At 41.0% G+C, this 17,477-nt stretch overlaps 1 protein-coding gene across 1 annotated transcript; it reads left to right on the top strand.

The window, feature by feature from the left end:
* The first annotated feature begins 8,798 nt into the window (after positions 1-8,798).
* Positions 8,799-16,306, top strand: LOC123460181 (pyrin domain-containing protein 3-like). Its single transcript, XM_045148093.1, has 3 exons — positions 8,799-8,930; positions 14,099-14,495; positions 16,156-16,306. The coding sequence occupies exons 2-3, from the start codon at positions 14,100-14,102 to the stop codon at positions 16,192-16,194; spliced, it is 435 nt and encodes a 144-aa protein (XP_045004028.1). The 5' UTR covers positions 8,799-8,930; position 14,099; the 3' UTR covers positions 16,195-16,306.
* Positions 16,307-17,477: the final 1,171 nt, after the last annotated feature.

The following is a 17,477-nucleotide window of genomic DNA, read 5'->3' as shown; positions in this document are numbered from 1 at the left end:
AATGCTCTTAATCAGTAACCATATATATTTCTCTTGCATGTAGTTCTGCATCCTTTCCAGTTGGGGCTTAGGTCTCTGTGAAATTCTTTCCTATGGGCTGAGAAACAATGTCCATGCCACTAACAGTTGGTGAGTGGGAAGAGCTGCTTCATGACATCTGGTGCCATTCCAGGGAGCTCAGGGTTGTATCTCTGCAAGGCAGCATGTGTGCCTCCTCACTGACTCCTGCTGTAATTATAGCAAGGTATCTGGTGTGGATGTTCTTGCTGTAGAATCCGGTCTACTTTCAGCTGCATCAGGGATGATCTGCTGCCAGTTAGCACACCAGCTGTGAAATACAGTCCCTGGTATTTCTACAGCTTCACTGAGGTAAAATTAATCATTGTGCTCCATGTAGTTAAGTGGAACACTCAAGGAGAAGTCACAAAAGGATGGGCATAAGAAAGCAGGGCCAGTGTTTGAGAATAGACAATGATTGGCATTGGGGTAATAAGGAGTCTTCCTTTTATCTGCTTGAATTAATCCATACCTTGTTAATAGTCTCCTGTCAGAAGTACTTTCAGTAATCTATATATAACTTTGCACCCTAGGAAATATCTAAAGATAGATCTTTCTAGAAGGATTATGATAACTTCAAAAGTGTACAACCCAAACTGGTATCTACCATTGATACTTGGCTTCTTAAATTCAGATTTAAAAAAAAAATGGCCTAGGGTTTGCAGTTCACTTGCCAAGAAATTTCCTTTAGAAGAGGAAGTATAAAGTGTAGTGAAAATAGGTATGTGGAACTGGTATCAGCCTATAATGTTAATTATTTGGCAGATTTATAAGTATGACACTGATAAAATAACTGGTTATCTCAGCTTTCATAGTTTTATTTTCTGTATCAGATTTCAGATAATACATATGTGAACTAAAATAATATTGTTTTCTAAATGTGCTATTTTTCTAAGAATTTCAATTATCTAAGTTGTACACTCCTCCAAGACAGAAAAGAGAGACATTACAACCTTAGTCCATATAAAAGAAAACAGAAGTACTAAGTGAATCCCACTTTAGAATTTAGTTGTATATCACTTTTTGTGTGAGCATGAGGTCCTAAATCATCTTTAACACCCACGTAAAAGCCAGAAGTGGCCTCACATTCCTTTACCCCCTCGGCTGGGGGCCACAGAGACAGAAGTATTTTCAGCAGACACCCACATCTTCCTCTTTTCTCTGTATTGGTGTGCATGGGTCATGTGCATAGTCCACACCCACTCCAAAAATAATTAACTCATAAAATATTTTAAAAACAATTTAGTGATACAAACTGATTCTGTTTACTTTCTAAGTGATACTAATAGATACAAGATGAATATTTCAAAGCTGTCTATGCAGATTAGAATGTAGAATTGATTTCCAAACTTATAGTATAGCTTAGATATTAAAAGAATATATATTTATATTTATATGGAAGTTTCAAACTGAATTTTTCTAACACATAGACTTACTTGGAAGATTACATTGCATTTATAAGTATGCTTAAGGATAATGAATTTGGCTTATAACCAGGTAGAAGAGATTGTATTAGCTAGTATTCAGTGTTCTCTAGAAAAAATCAGAACTAGCAACCTCTTTATATAAATATTAACATATAGTAAATCCTCAAAATAATCAAAAAATTAGCTTATACAATGTGAGGTTCTATAAGGCCAAGGTTTGTGGGGAAAGACAGCAGTCTGGAGCGTCTTCATGAAAATATATTGCAGTCTTGAGACAGAATCTCTTCTTCAGAAAACTGTCGCTCTGATAACTAAGGCTTTTTACCTCAGGCAATGAGGCCCAAACACATAATTGAAGGTCATCTCTGTTATTTGTTAGCCTTAGCTGTGAAATACCTGGTCACCCCATCCACTGATTAAATGACCAGCTAAGGCAGTGCTTTGTAGTTGGCACATAGTGATGTTACAGAGGATGAAAATGCATCCCGTGTTAAGGGGCATCTCACTTCCACAGCACCTGTGCCCGCGGGCAGAGTTTGAGTTGTCCCTTAATGACTGAAGTTCTCACACTTCAACACATGCTTCAGTTTAGAAATCTGTGCACTCTTATAGAGCCACTTCTTCTTCCTTTACACCCACAAGGGCTCACATTTTTATGGGGCCAGGTACAGTCTGTGGTAACGAGGAAAGAATGAAGTTCTAATTTGAAGAGAAGGACCGCCTCCAAACAGCGAAGGTGCATTCCCACTCCAGCAGAGCTTTATGGACTCACTAGGATTATTCCCCTCTGAGGTTTGCACACTGCATGACCCCGGTGTCTTGGTGGGACACTGTCCCAATACTTGTTGGAAAGAATGCCTGTCTCATCACAAAAGCTATTTCTGAGGAAGAGGACAAAAATTCCTGTTGTTATTTAGATTGGTAACAAATCAGAATTGCGATTTACATTCCTGCGCCTGGTCAATTAAGTGAGTGGTTCTCAATTTGGAGTCTGTGGACTAAAACCAGCTGAGAAAGTACTGGCAAACTGCCATGGTAAGTTGTTTCAGCAAGTTGTAATGGGATTTATGAAAGTGGCACTCCACAAAGGACTTGGTAAGCAAAACAAATTGGAAAAAGAAATCAAAGACACTTCACCCCACACATTTTGGGAAAGGCTAGTAGAAATCTTTGTAGGTAGGAATTTATTTCCAGATAAATGCTCAAATGTTAATATTTTTAAACCTTTAATAAAGGTCTTATTTATTACTTATTTATTTGAGAGAAAGAGGAAGATATAGGGAGAGTGAAAGAATGGGTGTGTCAGGGCCTCCGGCCACTGCAAATGAACTCAGGATGTCTACACCACCTTTTTCATTTGGCTTTACCTGAGTGCTGGGGATTTGAACCTGGGTCCTTTGGCTTTGCCAGCAAGCACCTTAGTCACCAAGCCATACCTCTGGTCTTTTAAAAACTTTTTATGGCAACCTTCATATATATATATATATGAATGAACGCAACATACTCTGATCATAACCTCCTCCCATTATCCTCCTTTTCTCTCTGTCTATTGCTCCTATTCCACTGAACCCCTTATTCTTTCCAAGTAATCCCTCTTTTAAAAATATTTTTATGTTTAGCTTGACAAAGAGAAAGAGAGAGAGAGAGAGAATGGGTTCCATACCCTCTTGTCACTGCAGACTGCAGATGTGTGCTGCACTTAGTGAGTCTGGCCTTATGTGGGTACTGGGGAATCAAACCTGGACCAGCAGCAGAGTTTACAACAAGCACTTCTAATTAATGAACATCTCCCTGGCCCCAAATAGTATCTCTTCTACTGTGATATCATTATTTTACCTTATATTATGCAGATCTTGCATACATAGTGACCCTCACTGTGAGAATATAAATGTAACTGTTTCTTTGTTTCTGGGAGGCTGCACTCCAAAGCATTCCTCCCCATCCTTTGGCTTTTACATTCTTCGTACCTCCTCTTCTGCAATTGTTCTTGAGGCTTCAAAGGTGGGATACAGATGTCTCGGTGTTGAGTATTCCACTCTGACTTCTCAGCACTTTGATGCGTTTTGGGTATCCCCAGTGGTCACTGCCTTCTGAAGAGAGAATTTTCTCTCATCAAAAGTGAGAGTAGCATGAATATATAGGCATAAAAATATTTAGAGTGCAATTTTGTGGGCATAATACATCCACTTATCCCAACATCTAAAGTAGTTTCTCCTCTAGAATCATGCATTAATTTTATCAAAATTCACTATGTCTCCAGAAAAATGATAGCTGTGAAATCTGCCTCCCTCTGTGGCCTAACACTGTTCTCTGGCGCATGTCTTTCTAACTGCAGTGGGAGAATCTGGCAGCAGGGTCCTATCTTGCTTGTGTTCCCAAGGGCGGGAACAGTAACTGCATACATCTGGTGTTAGTAATTATATTCCAGATGAAGGAAAGCAGGGGTAAGTGACAGGAAGAAAACCAGTCAAGCATGGAAAAATAAACATACTATTTTTCTCTTTCACAATAGGGGGAATGAAAACAGCTAGAAATTTTAATGGAGTTATGGAAAATATTTTCATTATACTGAGCCTTTGAAATGTTTTGTGTTCAGTATAAAACACACTGGCTTTGGGTTTCAATACAGATTTTTATTGAGAGTTTTAAATCAGTAAGCCATGATGAAGGCCTAGCCTGGAGAAGGAAAAGGAAAGAAGAAAGTGGTTTTGCTTCAGGAAAAAAATACCTTTAGCAAACAAAGTGATTGAAAATATTTTTTTTTCTTTTTTGCCAATAAAGGAGGGGCAGTTGTTTCCAGAACACACCATATATCATATTTTTTTGACAGTCTCCAAAACATAAATAGGAGAACTTGCAGCAATCGTTATGGTATCAGTGCTATAATTTTGAGGGTTTATTTAGGCCCTTTTTATTTAAACTAACAGAACAAAGAACAGTCTTTGAGCTGACATCTACAGCTCAATAATGCTTTGTCTGGGTGATTTCTTTCAAATAAGTGAGATGTTTTCGTCTGGCACGTAAGGTGACATCTCGTTTCCTGACTTACTGGAGAAAAAATAGTCTTCCATAATTGAATGGTTTTGTGGCCATCACTCATGAGCCCCAACACCACATCCCATTCCTGCCATTGTGTTTTGCTAACACATCAGATCAAACCGTCATAAAGCAGACTCAAGGAACACAAAGAAAGCCAATAAGTATTGATCGTTCACGATGAATAATTTGGATTAATCCTTGGAAGACCAAATGAGATGCATTGAACTAAAATTTACTCCAATCCCGAGGACTTGAGTTTTTTTATTATTTGGTTTTTAGAGTAGGAATAAAGATATTTATCAGTAAATGCAGGAAAATTTAAACACAAACTGTTGGTCCTGCTGACCCCACAGTGGACTGTCCTCAGCGATGTCCCTCGGGCATCAAGAGGACTCATGTATTTTGCCATACCTGTATGTCCCTCTAGCACGTGTCATGATGTTCTAAAGCCTCTAAGACTCAGAGCTGTAGGGTGCTAAATGTGACCTCTAAATCTATGAGTCGTGATGCAGCCGTGAGTGAATCACTGACCAGCTCTGAGCCTTTATTGTCTCACTTCAAGTAGAAATTGAAAGTATAGATTTTGGATTACTATCTGACTTTTAAATACCATTTGAATGTAAAGGGACTAACATAATGTGTAACACATGGCAGTTCTTGTGTTCCCACTTTCGTTCCTTTTCCCTTTGCTACTAGCTCTCTGGGAAGTGACTGCAGTCAGCGTTTACATTTCCAGTGAATTTAGTCGTCACTTGATGGACAACAGTTGCATTGAATTCAAGTGACCATCTTGATTTCGAGGTAATTTTGTCTCCTCTCAAAAGGTCTCATTCATTGGAGGGCAATCCTTTCTTCTTTTACTTTTCTTTCTTTGTGTGTGTGTGGGGGGGGTGTAGGGTATGTGATGTGCTGTGTACTCATGTGTGTGTCCAGATGCTGCACCCTGTGCACGTGTGTATACAGGACAGACAAGAAGCTTGGGTGTCATTCTCGCTTCACTCATCTCTACATTTCTTTGCTAGAGATGGGGTACCTCCCTGAGCCCAGAGCAATTGTCCTTCAGCAATCCCCCAGAGACTCTTTGTCAGCCCCTTGGACTTAAGTTATTGACAGACACACAGGGTCATGGGAGTCACACTTGGAGGCCTGCAGCCCAGTCCAAGAGGCCCTCGTGCTTATCTGATGAGCTGTCTCTCAGGTCTGCAACATCCTACTTCCTACCTCTACGTCCATGGCTCAAGGGAGAGTGTTGGATCCATACCAAAAAGTTAATACTTGCCTTCTTCAAGTTAGCATGCCTAGACTTAATCCAACTTAGAAAATTAGGCTTTTTTGTTGATTTTAATTTTCCAAAGCCAATCTTCAAAATAGTAAGAATAAAGCTGGCTCCTTCAATTTCGATTATTTTTTCCCCATCTACAAGAAAAGAAGATTTGACATCTACATGAAATACTATGTCTAATAATGGCATGCTTAGGAAATTACTTTCTAGATCTCCCAGTCCAATTTCTGCTTGTGTCACTTGACTACATATTTGTTGCCTAGCTTTTAATCTATGCCATGTTCCTATATCCTGAAGGATGTGAACTCATTTTTCAAAACTCATACGTGTATAGAAAGTTGAACAGCATATCTGTGGTTCAAATAGCTTCTTTTCATCTTATTCTAAATGAGTGGTGAGATTCCAGAATCCCTTTTATAGATATTAGAAGAAACGTTTTGTGGTGGGTGGAGCTAAGTTTGTCAAAGGCCCAGTCTTTTGTATATGAAGGTAACAGCAGAGATGGTATGCTATGCAACACACAGGTTTTGCTTGGCAAAACCCAGCTTGCTACAGCATGAGAGCTGGTGGTTCTCCAATATTTATGTTGAAATCTTAATAGCCAAAGTGATGCTTAGGAGGTGGTGCCTCTGTGAAGTGTGTTGACCACATGGGAAACCTATCTCTCAGGAACAGTCCTGCCCCGCAGAGACCACAGCTCAGTCTTCCGTGTGAGGTGAAAAGGATAATGGCCTGTGAACCAGAGTGAGAGCCATCACCACATAGCCAACCTACTAAGCACACCCAAGGTGGACTTCGCACCCTCGCCACAGTACGAGATCAGTATCCCTAAGAAGCCACCAGTTCATAGTCATCAGTCATCTTCATGTAACCTACCACACCAAGGCAAGGACTTTACGTAGGGTATCAGAGGAGAAATAAATCATTTGGATGAACACATAATGTCACCATATATAAAGCAAATGTGTACATACACACACACACACACACACACACACACACACACACCAAATATAAGAATGTGGCTTACTCACACAACAATGACATCATGCTTCAAGCAACTAGACTAGCTCTGCTGAAAAATCCTTGAAGTTGTACGGAGTGAGTGCTCATTGGATCCTACTGGTCATTTCCTGCTCAGCACTCCACTGGCTATAGCTTGTTGTGGCTATCTTCTTGTTGACGGGACAGAGCACCTGAAGAAAAAGCAGCACATGAAAGGAAAGGTTGTTTTTTATTATTATTACTGGCTTTCAGTCTTGAGGGCAGGCTTCATAATGACAGGGAAAAGTATGGCACGAGCAGTGGCCAGACATCACATCTGCCATCCAACAGATACAGAACAGCAGCAGAACAGTGATCCACCTCACCCTGTCAAACTAGGGGCTAATGAACCTCAAGGTCCACCTCAGCAACACGCCTCCTCCAGCAAGTCTCCACCGCCCACACTGCCATCATCTCAGAATCAAGTGTTCAGAGCATGAGCTTACGGGAGACAACTGATTCCAGCCAGCCCATAGCTGAACATTCATGACTAACATCTGTTTAAGCATGCGTCCTTGCCCATGCCACGCACACTGCACAAGCTTGTCCTCGCAGGTCCTTGGGAGGCAGCCTCTAACTCAGGTCCACAGAGTCCCGACCCAAGAGTTCCTTGGGAAAACTCACCATACCTCGAGATCATTAACTTTACTCATGGAAACACACCTTTCCTTTTGAAATTGTCTTACATAGGTCAAGAAATCCTAAATAAACATACTCTAAGCACATGCTTTATTTCTTTTTTATTTATTTATTTATTTATTTGAGAGCGACAGACACAGAGAGAAAGACAGATAGAGGGAGAGGGAGAGAATGGGCGCGCCAGGGCGTCCAGCCTCTGCAAACGAACTCCAGATGCATGCGCCCCCTTGTGCAACTGGCTAACATGGGTCCTGGGGAACCGAGCCTCGAACTGGGGTCCTTAGGCTTCACAGGCAAGCGCTTAACCGCTAAGCCATCTCTCCAGCCCACATGCTTTATTTCTATTGAGAACAAGTGATCATAAAGTGCCGGAGACGGCAAGCATGCCATTTCAGGATCATGAGGAATCGAGCGCTGAAGAGCTGCTTGACACAGTTCCAGCCCAGCTGTCTCTTCCTTGAAGTCCGATGTGGCCCCTCTATAGAAAAATCTTTGGCTCTCTACGCCACAGCAATATGTGGTTTTCTGTATAATGTTTGTCTTTCTCTGTCTTTCACTTGGTGTCCCAATCTCTAAGTTTACTTTTCCAGTAAAAATTGTTGTCGGTAAAGTGTTGGTCAATGTACCTGAAAGAGGCTCTGGCATAGAATTGGAAAAACAAGAAAATGGGTCAAAGACAATTGTTTTCTTTAAAGGCCTTAAAGAAAGTCAGGCGTGGAGTACAGTAAACTTAGGAGGAAACAATGAACCTCCTGGAACAACGTAAACATTGTTATATGACTAATTTTTCTAAATGGTGGCAATTGCAATTGACTCTTTACCAGGAATCCTTACAGAAAAACAACCGAAGTCAGAAATAGTTCAAGGGGGGACCAAAGTCTAAGTATTGGAGGGACGTAAAAAGGAAACTTCAAAATAAATAATTAAAGGATAAATGGATCCGCTGGATCAGTGATTAATGATGGGAAGCCCCATTTGTGGTTGTTTTGCCTCTCACCTTTAATAAAGTAATTGAAAGTAGAAGTCCAGGAAATCACAAGTGCTTGACCGCACATACATGGGGAAAATGTAAAAACAGTTAATCATTACAGGGGCCTGACGACTTTACTTGAGGTGAATAATTATGGGATTGTTTGATGATAAGGAATAACAAAAAGTTTCTATGAATTCTGTGAAATTGTACCTTTCTTAAAGTCTGTTCTTGCATGACGTGATCAGAAAATAAAAGACTGAGGCTAAGAGCTGTGGCAGGAAGAGAGAAAAAGAGAGAAAGAAAAAGATAGAAAAACTCAGCTGCCTTCAGCATTAGCCTGTCAGCTTGCACCAGAACTTGACTTCGAGTCGTTATTTCGCCGCTCCCTTTCACACCTCTCTTCGGGGACCCTCCTTCAAGCCAGGGCTGGACCCCGGCAAGTGGCGCCCGAACAGGGACCTGAATTGAGGTAAGTCGAGGCTCGGTTAGGGACGGATCTCACCCAGGGACCTGCAGACCCCCTGGTCAAAGAGTAAGGCTGGGAAAAGGGGTGAGTAATCAAAGAAAACATGGGACAGGCAGAATCTAAGGAAAGACAGATGTACATTAAGATACTGAGAAAGATGCTAAGGAATAAAGGAATAGAATTTAAGAAAAATAATCTCATAGAATTTATTCAATTTATACAAAAAGTAAGCCCCTGGTTTCCAGAGGAGGGGACATTAGACCTGGACAACTGGCAGAATGTAGGAAAGGATCTCAAGAAATGGCTCTTGGTTAATGATGATGATGAGGTTCCTGAGAATGCTGTCACCCTATGGGTTATGATCAAACAAGCTTTAAGAAATGATTTAGCTGCAGATTTGCCTGACTCAACATCTACAAAGTCAGAAAAAAGTACAAAATCCACTATCTATGAAACTCTAAAGTTGTCAGATGCTGAGGCTCTACCCTTGCTGCCCAGAGTTAGAACTGCCTCTCAAAACAAACACGAGGTGCAGCTTGCCCAGGCATCAGACATAGGTACTTCAGATGATGAATCATTGGATTCTGAAGAAGAAGTTGAACTAGAGGATGAGGCTGCTAAGTATCATAATCCTGACTGGCCTCCACCTAAGAGCTCTACTAATAAGCCTCCTAAAGCCAGGCCAAAGAGGAAACCTCCAAACATAGGGAAAACTTCTTGCTTAATGGCTGCAGCCCGAGAAGCTGCCATGAAGGGGGAGAAGTTGCTCCATTGTTTCCCTGTGGTTTTCCCTGAGGGTGCAGATGAGGTTGAGGAATGGGAACCAGTACCTTATAAATTATTAAAAGAAATAAAAGAGGCATGCAGTAAATATGGACCAACAGCACCCTATGTTTTGTCACTAATAGATGGGTTGGCCTCACATTGGCTTACCCCTAGTGATTGGAGTGCAGTTGCTAAGTCCTGCCTATCTGGTGGGCAATTCCTCCTTTGGAAGGCCAATTATGAGGATGAAGTTAAAAAAGATGTGACAGCCAGGAGGGTAAAAGAGGAAGATGAAGAGGAACAAGGCTATCCTATTTTGACTGGGACAGGGCCTTATCTAGATCTAAAGAAACAGTTAAAAATACCAAAGAAGATTTTGCTTATCATAAATGGGCTAGCTGTAAATGCTTGGAGAAAGCTGCCAACAGAAGGAGCTAAAACTTCATTTTTGTCTGAAATTAGGCAGGGAGGTGAAGAGCCCTATGCAGACTTTGTGGCACGCTTGAATGATGCTATCGCTAAAGTAATTCCTAATGAAGAGGCTGCAGGATTAATACTGCAACAGTTGGCATTTGAGAATGCTAATTCTACCTGCAAAGGCATTCTCAAAGTTCATAGGCGACAGGGCACTATCACTGATTTTATCAGGCTTTGTGCTGACTTTACACCAGCAGTCGCACAAGGACTTGCTTTTGCAGCAGCATTACAAGGGACTTCTCCGTTTAACAGAGTGAGTAATGGGCCAAGACAAGGATTCAGAAAGGATAATGGCACTTGTTTCTCTTGTGGTGAGCGGGGTCATATAAGAAAGAGTTGTCCCAAGCTCCTAGGAAGTGCTCCTGGAGATCCTCGAGGGGTACCTTCAGTTAATCTAAATGCTAAACCTTCCACCCTTTGCCCCAGGTGCCAGAAGGGGTACCACTGGCAAAGGGAATGTAGATCTCAATTTCATAAGAATGGGATGCCTTTACCATCTCCAGGGAACAACCCATTACAGAACCAGCAGGAAAACTGCCCAAGGGCCCCGCTCCGGGCCCCCCAAATAATGGGGGCATCCTGCAATCCATTCCTGCCTCAGAACATAGCACAATCGAATCTCTGCACAGAGCCACCCCAGGCAGCGCAGGATTGGACCTCAGTGCCACCACCTCAGTCATATTAACTTCTGATTCACCCCCAATGCTTATCCCTACGGGTGTGTATGGCCCTTTACCATCAGGAACAATGGGTTTACTTTTGGGGAGAAGTTCAACTTCTATGCAGGGGATCAATGTAATACCAGGAGTTATTGATGCTGATTATACTGGGGAAATAAAGATTATGATTCAGGCACCTACAAAAACAATTCAAATTCATAATGGACAAAGGATAGCACAGTTATTGTTACTTCCTTATATAGTCAAAGGAAATCCATTGACAGAGCAGCCTAGACAGAAGGGAGGATTTAGGTCAAGTGACATGGTCTTCTGGATTGAGGAAATCAAAAGAACTAGGCCTCTAAAGGTCTTGAAGGTTCAAGGGAAACCTATTACAGGATTGTTGGACACAGGGGCTGATATTTCATGTATAGCAGGGAAAGACTGGCCTTCAAATTGGCCTACTGCATCCTCTACTTCTACCTTATATGGGGTAGGACAAGCAGGAAATGCCGTTCAAAGTTCTGCTGTCCTGAAATGGACTGATGGTGAGAATGAGGGATCCTTTCAGCCCTACATTATTCCCTCACTCCCCTTTACACTTTGGGGAAGGGATATTTTGAATCAGATGGGAGCCATGCTACTGACTGCCTCTGATTCTGTAATGAAACAGATGTTAAAGATGGGCTTTGATCCCTCCCGGGGTCTAGGAAAAAATTTAGATGGTAGAAAGGACCCCATTGTTCCTCAAATAAAAAAAGACAAATATGGGGTAGGTTATCATCCTTTTTAGGAGGGGCTACTGTTTTAACAGCAGATCCTATAGTATGGATGTCAGATCAACCTGTCTGGGTGGAACAGTGGCCCCTGGTAGAGGAAAAAATCCAGGCAGCACTAGAATTAGTACAGGAACAACTACAACTAGGGCATATTGAAGAATCCACAAGCCCATGGAATACACCTATTTTTGTTATAAAAAAGAAATCAGGAAAATGGAGATTATTGCAGGACCTAAGAAAAATAAATGCCACTATGGAGACAATGGGGGCTTTACAACCAGGCCTCCCTAGTCCAGTTGCTATACCTGTAGATTTTAGTCTTGTTGTAATTGATTTGCAAGACTGCTTCTTTACCATCCCCCTGAGTCCTCAAGATTGTAAACGTTTTGCATTTAGTGTTCCCTCAGTAAACTTACAAAGACCCTTTTTGAGATATCATTGGAAAGTACTACCTCAGGGGATGAAAAATTCACCTACTCTATGTCAGAAATTTGTGGATATGGCCTTGCAAGCCATTAGGAAAAATTACAAATCTTCTATGATCATTCACTATATGGATGATATTTTAATTGCAGATAGAGATAGGGGAGTCTTACAAAATCTATTACAAGAGATGATTTCTACCCTAGCTTTTTATGGTTTGAAGGTAGCCCCTGAAAAGATTCAAATAACACCCCCTTATAATTATTTAGGGAGAATTATAAAAAGTGATGCTGTAGCCCATCAACCCTTAAAATTAGATCTGTCACACTTACATACCTTAAATGATTTTCAAAAAATTCTAGGAGAAATAAATTGGGTGCGTCCCTTTTTGAGACTAACCACAGCTGATTTAAAGCCTCTGTTTGATATCTTAAAGGGAGACAGTAACCCCAAATCTCCCAGAGAATTAACTCCTGAAGCTAATGAAGCTTTAAATTTGGTTCAAAATGCTCTAAATCAACAACAGTTAAGACGATATGTTAGAAATTCTAAATGTCAATTGATCATTCTAGCCACTAAACATATGCCTACGGGGGTGATTTGGCAGGAGGGGCCTCTAGAATGGGTACATTTGCCCTCAAGCCCCAAGAAGATCCTATCTCATTACTCCTTGTTAATTACTCAAATTATAATGAAGGCAAGAAAAAGGTTAAGAGAAATATTGGGTAAAGATTTTGAGGAAATTATTATACCTTATAATAATGAACAATTCAATTGGCTGCTTAACTTTTCTGAGGAATGGCAGATTGCATTAATTGCTTACCCAGGCCAAATTCTTTTCCATTTACCCCAGCACCCACTTTTACAGTTCCTATCACGCCAAAAAATTATTTTTCCCTCAAATTATTCTCCAGACCCTATAGAAGGTGCTATTGTAATTTTTACTGATGGTTCCTCTAATGGGAAGGCTGCACTCGTGACTCCCACAGAAATAAAAGTGGAACAGACTTCCTTTTCTTCCGCACAAAAAACTGAAATTTATGCAGTTATTATGGCCTTTAAAGTTCTTATGAATATTTCCTTTAACCTTTACACTGATTCTCACTTTGTATCAAGACTATTTCCTGTTATTGAAACTGCAATGATAAATGATGATCGTACTCAAATTAATAATTTGCTCATCCAGTTACAGAATTTGGTACAAATCAGGACTCAACCTTACTATGTGTGCCATATTAGAGCTCATACTGTCCTTCCAGGTCCTCTCAGTGAAGGAAATGCATATGCTGACTCTCTGACGAGAGTTATGACACTATTAGATCCTGTTGCTGAGGCTACTCAATCCCATGCCCTCCACCATCAAAACTCACAAGCACTACGTTTGCAATTTGGAATTTCTAGAGAGACTGCCAGGCAGATTATTAAAAATTGCAAAGTCTGTCCCCAGTCATTTCCCTCTCTTCCAATGGGAGTTAATCCCAGAGGGCTCATAGCTGGAAACTTATGGCAAATGGATGTTACTCACTATGCCCCTTTTGGAAAATTAGCTTTTGTACATGTAACTGTAGATACCTTTTCCCATCTTGTAATGGCAACAGCTCGGACTGGGGAAGCATATAAAGATGTAGTCCAGCACCTTTTCCACTGTTTTTCTATTGCTGGGATGCCTCAACACTTAAAAACAGATAATGCTCCTGCTTATACTAGTAAAACTTTTAAAACTTTTTGCCTGCAGTTTTCCATTAAACATACTACAGGAATCCCTTACAATCCACAAGGACAAGCTATTATAGAGAGAACTCATCAACAGCTTAAGGGTCAAATTGAAAAACTCCGCTCTGGGGATTTCCCCTATTCCTCTCCTCATCACTTATTAAATCATGCCTTATTTACACTTAATTTTCTTAATAAAGATAGTAAAGGTCATTCTGCTATTGAAAGGCATTGGGAAGCTTCTGATTGTAATATTAAACCATTAGTCATGTGGAAGGATCTTTTGACCTCTACATGGAAGGGGCCAGACCCCCTTTTAACATCAGGGCGAGGCTATGCTTGTGTTTTTCCACAGGATGCCGAGTCACCAATCTGGATTCCTGACAGGCTCATTCGGCCTTTCAGGGCCTCCAGCTCTGAGTCTGAAAAGAAAGAGCAGACCGTGCCGCCGTCCACGGCGCCTTCCTGTGACACCAATTCATCAAACTAAAATCACGGCATCGGCTCCGACTCCAGCTTCCGCAGAGGAGATGGAAGAAAGTACTTTGACTACAGCTTTCGTCCGCCTTCAGCTTTCACCTCAACAGCAACAGCGTGTTCCTAGATCAGCAGCAACTCGCAGCGGTGTGATGCCATCCTGGGGACAACTCAAGGCGCTGGCTGAAGGAGCTCACTCCTTGGTGGCTGCAGCTCATCTACCACCCTCGGCGCCGAATCTGTTTGTTGCTATGCTTTCACTTTTGGCTGCTGAGGTATGGTGTCTCTCGCTCTTTCCTGTTGTTGCTGCAGATATGTCCTATTGGGCCTATCTTCCAGACCCTCCAATGTTTCATCCTGCTACTTGGGATTTTGGACCTATTAAGGTCACCACTAATAACACCAATTTATTGGGAGGAGAAAGTAATTCTTATTTGACACAAAAGACTAAATACAATTTTAGTTATACAGGCATGTCAGACATTCTTCCTGTTTGCTTCTCTATTAATAAGGATATGTCTGGCTGTGTTCCTTTGGCTGAACATCAATTAATTGCTGACTCCCCTACTCCTCCTACTAATACCCGAGGGGATGATGGACAGGAGCAACGAGATGTATGGTTCCTTAAGTTATATCTCCCAAAAATGTATAATGCTTCTGCTTACGAGATAGAGCCTACAGCCTTGCCCAAAAAGTTACCTGCTTGTCAAAACAGTAAAGATTTAGATTCCATTTGGGAAAAAATACCACCCTCAGGGTACCCAAAATGGTTTTCATGTGGTTTTCCTACTAAAACTGTTAAATATTCTCCTTTTAATTCTTCTCTGTCCTTGTTGGATTGGTCAATCAGTAGCCCAGACCATGACTATACACAGACTTTAAAACAAGCAAAATATATACGAGGAGACAATACTATGCCTACTGTTAGGGCAAGTGCTTGGTATAGTCCAGGTTGGGTTGCACCCTCATTTCGTCCTCAAACACGGGGAAAAAAGGACTTCCCGGTACAATTGGATCTTTTTAGACTGTTTGCAGCCACCCATAAAGTCACTATAATCAGACCCCGGGGGACAGTTATACAAACCTCTGCCCCTGTGACTGCTTGTGTGGCTGCCCCTTTCTCCATTATTCATCCTGGAATGAAGGGCCACTTTTATTTGCAACAAAGTTCTCATGGGATATTTCATGTTTCTTGTTCTAATTGTATTCTCTCTAATTGTATCACGGAAACTTCTAAGGATGTTTTCCTGATTTTACGTCAACCTCCATATGTTATGCTGCCAGTAAATATTACTGGAAATTGGTTTTCTAATCCTGGGATTGAAGCTCTCCATAGAGCTACAGTTCTGATCACACGCCCCAAAAGATTTGTAGCAACTTTAATTTTAGGTATTACAGCCTTAATTGGAATTATTTCAAGTTTTGCTCTCTCAACTACATCCTTGGTAAAAGAAATACATACTGCTAATCATGTTAATCAGCTTTCTAAGAATGTCAGTCTAGCACTTATGATTCAAGAAAATATAGATAGAGGAATACAGGATAGACTCAATGCTTTGGAAGAGGCAGTCCTCTTTATAGGAAATGAAATTCAAAACCTAAAAATTAGACTGTCAGTGCAATGCCACTCATTATTTAAATGGATATGTGTTACTCCACTGCCCTATAATGACTCTGAACATGATTGGTCACAAGTTAAATCCCACCTACAAGGCCTTTGGAACAATTCTCGGCTGACTATGGATATAGATCTTTTACATGAAAAGATCTCAGATATTAGTAATTCTCATGTAGGATCTGCCTCTCTAGAGGAAGTTTCTACAGCCTTTGCTTCTGCAGTTACTGATTTCATTTCCAACACTTCCTGGCGCAATTTATTATTTAACATCTGTATCATTGCTGGTCTTGTTCTTGTTCTTCTTTTTCTTCTCCCAGTCATCTTCAGACAACTCTGCCACTCGCTCTCAGCATTAACTGTGGATGTTCGAGCCATTCAATTAAAACAAAAAGGGGGAGATGCCGGAGACGGCAAGCATGCCATTTCAGGATCATGAGGAATCGAGCGCTGAAGAGCTGCTTGACACAGTTCCAGCCCAGCTGTCTCTTCCTTGAAGTCCGATGTGGCCCCTCTATAGAAAAATCTTTGGCTCTCTACGCCACAGCAATATGTGGTTTTCTGTATAATGTTTGTCTTTCTCTGTCTTTCACTTGGTGTCCCAATCTCTAAGTTTACTTTTCCAGTAAAAATTGTTGTCGGTAAAGTGTTGGTCAATGTACCTGAAAGAGGCTCTGGCATAGAATTGGAAAAACAAGAAAATGGGTCAAAGACAATTGTTTTCTTTAAAGGCCTTAAAGAAAGTCAGGCGTGGAGTACAGTAAACTTAGGAGGAAACAATGAACCTCCTGGAACAACGTAAACATTGTTATATGACTAATTTTTCTAAATGGTGGCAATTGCAATTGACTCTTTACCAGGAATCCTTACAGAAAAACAACCGAAGTCAGAAATAGTTCAAGGGGGGACCAAAGTCTAAGTATTGGAGGGACGTAAAAAGGAAACTTCAAAATAAATAATTAAAGGATAAATGGATCCGCTGGATCAGTGATTAATGATGGGAAGCCCCATTTGTGGTTGTTTTGCCTCTCACCTTTAATAAAGTAATTGAAAGTAGAAGTCCAGGAAATCACAAGTGCTTGACCGCACATACATGGGGAAAATGTAAAAACAGTTAATCATTACAGGGGCCTGACGACTTTACTTGAGGTGAATAATTATGGGATTGTTTGATGATAAGGAATAACAAAAAGTTTCTATGAATTCTGTGAAATTGTACCTTTCTTAAAGTCTGTTCTTGCATGACGTGATCAGAAAATAAAAGACTGAGGCTAAGAGCTGTGGCAGGAAGAGAGAAAAAGAGAGAAAGAAAAAGATAGAAAAACTCAGCTGCCTTCAGCATTAGCCTGTCAGCTTGCACCAGAACTTGACTTCGAGTCGTTATTTCGCCGCTCCCTTTCACACCTCTCTTCGGGGACCCTCCTTCAAGCCAGGGCTGGACCCCGGCAATAAAGCTTATGATTATAGGACAGTCTCCGCAGTAAAAATCAGATTATAAAATGAATCACTCATTTAAAATAAAGGCAAGTCCTTCTTAGAAACCAGAATAATTGATAAAACATGAGTGGTGGCAAAGTTCTTACATCACATTACCCTAGTGCACTGCTCACTAGGTTATTCCCAACATGTGGCTCACTTAATC

This window comes from Jaculus jaculus, chromosome 4 (genome assembly GCF_020740685.1).
Source record: "Jaculus jaculus isolate mJacJac1 chromosome 4, mJacJac1.mat.Y.cur, whole genome shotgun sequence".
NCBI lineage: Eukaryota > Metazoa > Chordata > Mammalia > Rodentia > Dipodidae > Jaculus > Jaculus jaculus.
Note: the sequence above shows the minus strand (reverse complement) of the source record. Positions and strands in the feature narration are given on the sequence as shown.

Coding starts and splice junctions, on each gene's coding strand:
- LOC123460181 (XM_045148093.1), top strand. CDS start 14,100: ATGCCGAGTCACCAATCTGGATTCCTGACAGGCTCATTCGGCCTTTCA. Junction 14,496..16,155: donor TTTCACTTTTGGCTGCTGAG/GTATGGTGTCTC, acceptor TTCTTCTCCCAG/TCATCTTCAGACAACTCTGC.